At 61.9% G+C, this 8,301-nt stretch overlaps 1 protein-coding gene and 1 long non-coding RNA gene across 11 annotated transcripts in view; one reads left to right on the top strand and one right to left on the bottom strand.

Moving 5' to 3' along the window:
* KIF21B (kinesin family member 21B) overlaps window positions 1-4,207 on the bottom strand; it is a 47,012-nt gene extending 42,805 nt beyond the window's left edge. For 4 of the 8 annotated variants that reach the window (XR_011381253.1, XR_011381251.1, XR_011381250.1 and 1 more), the window contains exon 1: window positions 3,970-4,205. Coding sequence is in view for 4 of the 8 variants with exons in the window: in XM_070054926.1 (XP_069911027.1) it covers window positions 3,970-4,010 (41 nt within the window). In the remaining 4 variants the exon portion in view is untranslated. Of the gene's footprint in view, window positions 1-3,969 lie in introns of all 8 variants that reach the window. The other 4 variants (XR_011381252.1, XM_070054925.1, XM_070054928.1 and 1 more) reach the window with 4 other exon arrangements.
* Window positions 4,208-4,433: 226 nt separating this feature from the next.
* LOC103351051 (uncharacterized) lies at window positions 4,434-7,995 on the top strand. Of its 3 annotated transcripts, none has more exons than XR_011381254.1 (4): window positions 4,434-4,917; window positions 5,419-5,772; window positions 5,904-6,133; window positions 7,775-7,995. It is a non-coding gene; the product is annotated as an uncharacterized lncRNA (long non-coding RNA). The 3 variants fall into 3 exon arrangements; XR_007909851.2 differs by having other exon boundaries at window positions 4,437-5,381; window positions 5,661-5,772; XR_518843.4 differs by having other exon boundaries at window positions 4,439-5,772.
* Window positions 7,996-8,301: the final 306 nt, after the last annotated feature.

Raw genomic sequence — 8,301 nt, forward strand, 5'->3', positions numbered from 1 at the left:
CTGCAGGGGTCTAAGAGAGGGAGAATGAGGAGGGAGAAGCTCCCCCAGACAAGGGAACAGCCTGGATTCAGTTGTAGGCAGTCCCAAGCTGAGTGACCTCACAGAACTGGGACAGTCGGAATTGGTTCTGTCAGCTCTCAGGGGCCTTCCCGCCCGCGTGCACCCCACTGTGCGGGGCCCAGCATTGGAAGACGCCAAAGCATCATCGAGCAAACGGGCAACAGAGCCAGGGGGTGGCACAGAGCAAAATAAGGAGTGGGTGCTTGCAAAGGCAGTGCCCCGAGTTCAAGTCCAGACTCCTCCATCTCCTGGCTGTGTCTGCTCACCTGTACAAGGGGACCCAGTTCAGTTACTGGCAGGATCGATGCCTGGCACAGAGTAAGGGCTCGATAAATCAGAGCACTGAGCTGCTGCCCGGTCCCTGCCCTACACAGCGCGCCTCCTGCTCTACATAAGTACACAGATTTTTGTTCACGGTGAACAGTTCACTGTAGCTTAAACCAGAGGGACACTGCTGAGCTGCGTGTAAGCGAGGCCTCCTGTCTACAGTCTGTTCATACTTCACTCTCTCCTAGAACCGACACCTTCTGTTTCACTCAAACCACGACTGCTTGCAAATGAACAAATCAGGTGTCACCATTCTCTGGCGGGTAAAACTGAGGCCCGGAAGAACAAACAGGCCAGTAGATGTGCTGCCCAGGCTCTAGCGCTACCCTTTGCTGTGACAGTATGGGTGTCAGGCATGGGTCAACTCCACCACTTCCCTGGCCCTGGGCCCACCCCGCCCCACCTCCACTTGGAGGCTCTCAAACACAGATCAGGCCGCCTGGGTATGGAGGGTGGTTTCCGGGGCCTGTGGTTACTACACTTCCTTGTGATGACATAAACCTCACTTCTGCAGCAGGAGGCAACCACCTCGAGTCTCAGGTCTGCACACAGCCCTGTCTGGGCCTCGGTTCCCAGATCCATACGTCAGGCACTGATTGTGCTGCCTGGCTTTGCACTCTGCAGGCACCCGTCATGCCCACCCCTACGCAGCTGCTTCTGTCTTCTTCAGTCTCTCCCCAGCTACGCACAGCTCCCGATTCAAAATTCAGACCGTTGATGACCAAGACTGGAGTAGCCTGGAGCTCGGGAAATAACTGCAGCTGGAGAGTCCAGATGGGACGCGGCAGGTGTGCGATCTAACACTGGCGGGGGCTGCCCCGGCCCTCCCCACCCCTGCTCAACCAGAGTCGCCGGGGATGGATGTGGGGCTGGCCAAGGCACCTCCTCCTCAGCGGACTAGAGGAAGGAAGCTTAGAGAACCCAGCAGAGATAAGGGGGGAGGGGGCTAGGCAACAGCGAAGGCTCCCCTCATGGTGGGGGCTCAGAGCTAGGGGCTTGAAAGGGTCTTAAATAAACTCTCCATGTGACTTGGCTTCCTTCCCCAATTTCAACTTTGCCAACTTGCATTTCTTAACCACCACCCCTTCCCCCATTTGTCAGCCTCCATTTCTGCAGCTCAGTCTCACTGCGCCCCACCCCCACCCCCAGGTATAGCCCAGGAAGCTCCGAGGCCTTGCAGTACAAGGGGATTAATGGATAAAGCGATCACAGGGCAAAGCCGACTGGCCTGGGTTCAGAGGCAGACGGGCTGGACCCCGCCATGCTCGGGGTCTGCTCACCCCTAGACCTTCTCCCCTATTGTAAAGCCCCAGGCCCTGGAAGTCTCCTCGCCCAGCTTTCCAGGACTTCCCGGCAGCACTGTGCAGACGGCCAGCTTTGATCCTCATCCCAGACAGATGACAGGGCCAAGAGCCCTGGGCCTGGCACTTCTCACCTAGTGCAGCAGCCCAGGGGTCTCCACACACACACACACACACACACCAGACCACGTCTGCCTCACTGCTGGCTTCCCTGCCCACCAAGCTGGACTGCACTGGGAATTCATAAAGCACTTCAGTTAGAAACCAGGCCGGAACAAGGCTGGCCCCAGCAGGAGCTGCGGAGCCTGGGGCAGGGGTGTGCTCTCCAGGCAATCCCAAATCCCCAGCCCTTTGCAAAACTGCTCCACGCCTCTGCAGCTTGCCTCCCAGTCCTTTAGGTGAGACAACTGATTCCTGGATGCTGGGCTGGGAAGTAGCAGGGAACCCAAAAGCAAGAACGACACCCCCCCAACACACATAGAGCCCATCACTGCCACCATCTGCTCCCCCTCCCAGCCCCAGGCCTAGCCCAGTCCTATCCTCAGCTCTGATTAGAAACTGGGTTCTGTCCAGGCATTGTCTGCCTTCCACGGCCGGCTGCCCATTGAGGTCTGGCGTGTGCTGGGGCTGGGCACCCGTGGTGGGGTGGGAGGAGAGGAGTGGGCGGGGCCCTAGCCTTCAGAGCCCCCGAAAGCCTGGCTGAAATCCACCCCCCCCCCCCACATCAGCAACTCAAAGACGGCAGGTGGGAAGTAGAGATGACCCTCACTGCGCTGAAGGACCCCGGAGCAGACCAGTCCCTTCTCCAGACAGGGTCCGAGCAGCTGGTGAGAGTGGGGAGCAAAGCCAAGGTTCTCCTCACTCCTCTACCCAAGGGCACAAGCCCGCGAGGTCCCCGCACAAGTCCAGGGCCCGGGCCCGCCTGCAGACTCTGAGCAGAGGGGAAGGCCTTTTGTTTGGCTCTTCCCTGCAAGATGGGTTCTCAAGGAAAGCCCCTCTAAAGGGCACCCCAAGCCCCTTCCTTCTCAGCCCTGTCTCTCGCTGGGTTGGGGCTACAGCTTCATTTCCCTTTTATGGCACTCCCGATCTGCCGCAGATGCCATATTTACATTCCCACTCCCACCCCCATCCGCAGGCTCCTGCTGCAGTGTCAGCCCAGGCAGCAGCCTGGCCCCGCCCCGGCCAGCACACCAGGCACCTGCGGGCTCCTCTTTGTCTCCCAGGCTGTTGAGGGCCAGGAAGCTGTCGCCCCAGTGACGCTGTGCAGCAGCCTGGGGTGTAAGTGCAGGGGTGAGCCTCCATCGCCCTCCTGCACCCTGTGATCAGGGGTCAGCTCCACTCCCCACTCCTGGGGCTGCAGAGGGGTGGCCAGGTGACTGGGGGGTGGGGCGGGGGCATCTGCCCTGGGGCAGGAACAGGAAGCGTTTCCATGATTGCCATCGCTGGAGGCAACTTCCCAGGACCCTTGGAATCTGGGTCACCCCAGATTCAGGGGATCTAGGGACAGGTCTCAGAAACACACCCCAGCCCGCCACCCACCCCCACACCCCCTCATCACATAGGGCTGGGGCAGAGCCGGAGGGTCCCTTCCACATCCCTGCCATGGGGACCAGCCCCGGGCGGGCACACTCCGGAGGACACACCCCTCCCAGAGAGAAACCCCAAACAAAAGCAGAGCCTCTGGATCCAGCACAAAGAACACACATGGCTCAACTTGGAGTATTTCCTGCCCCTGCACCCCGGCGCGCCCCTGCCTGCAGAACCCACCCCCCCAGCCCACCCTCGCCGATTTCTGTCAAGGCGTCCCTTCCAGCGCGGTCGGTCCACGCGGTCCCTGGGCGCCTCGCCACGATGGTGCCTGAGGACGGCGCCCTCGGGTGCACCTCGGCGCACCTCTTCCGAGCCCCCTGCCCGAGACCCCGCCGGCTGCTCCGGGGACGGCGCCCGCGGAAGACCGAGGCCCCCGCCCCGACCTCCCTCTGCGGAGCTCGTGGGGCCCCGGGCGCCGGACAGGCCGGCCAGGGGCCGAGGGGAGCAGTTTCCCCTCAGGGACCCGTGATGAGCCGGCGGCCTCGCGGGAGGCGGAGCGGAAGCACACGGCCGCCCGGCCGGGCCAGGGCTGGGTGTGAAATACCGGATTTCCTTGTTTATTCGATTTTCCGATCATCGAGGGCTCCCAGGAGGGGCCCGAAATCGCCACGCGAACAAAGCCCCCTCTCCAGCCGGCCGCGGCGCGCCCCCGCGAGACAAAGCCCGAGCCCCTCGGCGCGCTCCTGCCCACCTGACGGCCACCTTGACGCAGCAGTCCCCCTGGCCGGCCATGGTCCTCGGTGCTGGTCCGGCGCGGCTCAGGGGCGGGGGTCCGGGGGCCGAGGCCCGAGGCGGCGGCGGGCAGCGGCGGCCGGCGACATGCTCGCGGCGGCGGCGGCGGCGGCGGGGGGCTCACCCGCGCCCGGCCCCCCGCGACGGGACCCGCGCGCCCCCTCGCGCCATGGGCGGCGGCGCGGCGCTCGCTGACAGCCGGCAGCGCGCCCCGCGCTCCTCACACCGCGCGGCTCCCGCGCGCGCAGCTCGGCCGGGCCGCGCCTCCCGCCGCGGCGCGAACACAGGGGGCGGGGCTGCTGGACGGGCCCGCCCTCCAGGGGCCACCAATCCGAGGCCCGCACGAGCAGAGGGGGCGGGGTTAGCTCCTTTAAAGGGCCCTCCTGGCTCGCGGCCACCCGGTGGCAGGGGGTGGGGGCGGGCGGGACTGGAGGTTGGGCGGGGGGCGGGGCGGGGAGCCAGGGCCTTGGACCCTCGGATGAGGAAACTGGGACGCGAATTGGGGAACCACCCAAGGTCACGCGGCGAGGCGGTGGCTACGCATAGGTCGCAGCCCCGGGCACCGGGCAGGGCGCTGCCCTTCAAAGCAGCCCACAGCGACTAGCGGTTTATGCTTGGAAGCTAGGGAGGCTTCCTTCTGCGTTTATTCCTGTAAACCCGGCAACCTGCTCTGACGGCGATTCCTGCAGGCGAATACCTAAAAAACCCCGCCTCCTCCCGCGGTATCTCCGAGCGCATCCCACGGTGGCTTCCGGGCTGCTGTGACCTTTATGACCCACAGACGACCCCCCACGGGCCGGCTCTCACGCTGCCCCTTGGGACGGCGGGGGCCGGGGGTCAGTGTGGGAGGCCCGAACCGCCCCGGGGGTAGGAGGGAACAAAGCGGGCACTCAGCTCCGGCACCTGGGTAAGTGGGCCGCGAAGGGGAGGAGGAGCTGCCCGCAGGAGCGGATAAAAGGACCGGGCAGTGGCGGAGGAGACCCGGCCTCCCAGTCGCCTCCGCTCCTCCCTGCCCCCCAGCCCCCAACATTGGGGCCATTCACAGGGCCCCTCACCAGCTGCCCTACCCTCCCCTGCCCCCTCCCCTGACAAAGGTCCAGCTGCGACTCCAGATGCAGAGGGAGATCCTTGGGGGAGGGGGAGTCTCCTCCAAGCCTCTTGCATCATCCTCAGATGATGCAACCTTCTCAGACATGTGACGAGTGCGTGGGTGAGGGTCTGAGGCTGCACCTGCGATGCCACCTTCCGCCCCTCCCCCATAACTGCTCCACCCAGTAGCCCAGAAAACAAAGATGATGTCAAGGTCGAATCGACGCACTCCTCTCATCCTCCTGGCCAACAGGAGACTACCGCGGCAGCCCCCAAGGAAAGGTGGGAAGTCACGGGGGTCTCCTGTGTCTTTCACCAGCATCGGGACCCACAGGAAGCTCTCTGGTGGACAGGGGGTCGCTCTCCCAGAGCAGGAGCCCGTTAGGTGTCCGGTCAGGTCTCGGGCACTCCCTCCTGGTCTTGGAGCCAGTGTAAGAGGGGAAGTGGAGTAACACCTGTGGGCCACCTACACCAAGACTGTCCTTGCTGCGCATGCGCGTCCTTGCTCGTCCTCATCGCCTTGTGAGCTAAGAGCAGCTGTCTTTCTCTTTCGGTTTGGAGATGAAGAAACGGAGTCTTGTCAGGATGTGAACTCGCGCGCTGGTTCCAGACTCACCTCCGAGGAGGAGTCTGGCTGCAGCAGCGCCGGGCTGGCCCTGGGGTTTTCCTCCAGGTACGGGGAGCCCCTGCTCAGCCCACCACCGTGACCCTGCAGAGCTGCTGCCTTGCCCGCTTGGAGTCCCCTGGCCTTCTCTGGGGCCAACTCTGATTTCCCGCTCACACGAGGTCCCTTCTGACTCACAGGTCCACTGCTGGGAAGTGCAGCCACTGCCCACCCCTTCTCGGTCCCTCCAGGCCACAGGATGTAAAACCAGGGGAAGCCCGGAGTACAAGGGGCTAGCAACCCAGGCCTCCTGGAGGTCAGGGCCTCGGGACTGCAGCACCTCAGCGACTCCCTCCTGGACCCCCAGGGAGCAGCACGGAGGCTGGGTGTCTACACCGGGACCTTGGCTCTGCTGCCCAGCCCTGAGGAGGTGAGTAGACAAAGGCCAGACGGGATCCAAGGTGGGAAAGAGGCTTAAACAGCGGCTTGGAGAGATTTGGGCTTGGTGGTTGGAGGAGGCCTAGGACGACTCCTACCCCTCTGGGGCTCTGTCCAGCTCCCACACAGCCCCTGCTTCCTCCTCCCTGGTTTGTTCCCACCCCCTCCCTCCCACCTCCTCCTGGCTGCTCCTTCCTTCTCTGCTTGGCAACCGCTGAGGTTTCTCAGGATCGGCTGCTTAAATGCAAGTTTTCTGCACCCTCCACCTGTCAGAAACATGCAAACACACACACGCACGCACGCACACACGCACACACGCACTCATGCCCTGAGTTGGCCCCGAGTTCCCTCACTGCCCTGGAGTTTGAAACCAGCTCTGCCTGGCTCTGAGGCCCTTCCCGGGCGTCTTGGGGCCGCCGTCATTCCTCCTGACGGGAGCTGTGGGCGTCGGAGCAGATGGAACCTGGGGGAGGGGCCCTCTCCCAGGCAGGGCGCTCCCACGCTACTGTAGTAAAATACTCCAGCCCGGCTCAGGGAAGGCATCTGGCTCCGCGCTCTCACGCAGTCGCAGCTCCAGCAACCCTACAGGAAGGGACCAAGGCCCTAGGAATGTCTCCAGAGGTCCTAGGAATGCCTCCATAGGTCCTAGGAATGCCTCCATAGGCCCTAGGAATGTCTCCAGAGGCGCTAGGAATGTCTCCAGAGGCCGGAGTCCATTTCATCTTCCTCAAGTGGGACACTGGGCATTGATATTTCCAAAAACTACCAGAACCTGGACCTACCATTCTAGAGGCGGGAAATGGAGGTCCAGGCCTCCAGTCCTAACCCCCACCCTGTCCCCAGCAGCTATGCTGGGCTCTAGGGGGGAACAAGTGTTAGCCACCCTGTGGGCATATGGTCTCGTCTTGCTCTCCAGTGCCCACCTAGAGACAGAACCCCGTTTGGCAGCCAACAGGAGCTCCGAACCAACTGGGATGTGGGTCCAGGAGATCTCAGCTCAGGCACAGGCTCGGCCTAACTTCCCCCGTTACAGGAGGAGGCGGACACAGCCGCAGAGGAAACCAGGGTTTGTTATAAATAGCAAGGGAGGCAAGAGCGACTGTGGATTGCACACACCCCCGTAAGCCTTAAAAAAGCCCGTTTTTGGTTTCTAATGCTAACAAAGGTTTAATGAATGCTCTGTATAACCTCAAACATGTGCTCCTTCTCTCCCTCGACTGTGCAATGCTTTCTGATACAGCACTAGGGCACAGGCAGACCAGGTGGGAGCAATTGCCAACGTCACCAATCCCAGACTTGGGAAGTTTTCCTAAGATCACCTAGTCCAGCCCCTTCATTTTCAGGGGAAGAAACTGAGGCCTAGGGGAGGTGAAGGGACTTGTCCACAGTGGCACAGTGACCAAGCGGTGATGAATGCCCAGTCCCTGTACTCTGAGGGCAGGACAGTTTCCACAACAGTTCCACGGGACCCAAAGGCTGAACCTCAAAGTGGGGGCTGTGGCAGGTTAATGGTCTTCATAAAAGTTAGGTCTGGGGGCCGGCACTGTAGTGTAGCGGGTAAAGCCTCCATCTCTGGTGCCAGCATCCAATATGGGTGCTGGTTCGAGTCCTGGCTGCTCCACTTCTGATCCAGCTCTCTGCAGTAGAAGATGGCCCAAGTGCTTGGGGCCCTGGACCCACGTTGGAGACCCAGATGAAGCTCGTGGCTCCTGGCTTTGAATCGACCCAGCTCCGGCTGTTGCAGCCATTTGGGGAGTGAACCAGTACAGATGGAAGAGCTTTCTCTCTTTCTCTCCCTCTGTCTGTAACTCTGCCTCTCAAATAAATAAATAAATCTAAAAAAAAAAAAAAAAAGGGTAGCTTCTCTGGGATCATCTGTCCTTGTTCAATGAGCCAGACAGAGGGTGGATTTGTCATAATGAAGTCTCAGAGATGAGTGTGAATGGGGCTGTGGGCCGGGGAAGGGACGGTGATGAGACTTGCCTGCCCCCAAAGGTCAGTGCCAGAGCCCCAGGGTGGGAGAAGGCAGATTTGTAGAAAGTTTGCCAGCCTCTGTTGGAAACTCAGAAAACTGGAGGCTCGGGAGACAAGGTGAGCGTTGGCAGAAGCAGGAGGAAACCTTGGGGGCTGGTGTTGTGGTACAGTGGGTTGGGCCGTCCA

The sequence above is a fragment of the Oryctolagus cuniculus genome, chromosome 13 (assembly GCF_964237555.1).
Source record: "Oryctolagus cuniculus chromosome 13, mOryCun1.1, whole genome shotgun sequence".
Classification (NCBI taxonomy): domain Eukaryota; kingdom Metazoa; phylum Chordata; class Mammalia; order Lagomorpha; family Leporidae; genus Oryctolagus; species Oryctolagus cuniculus.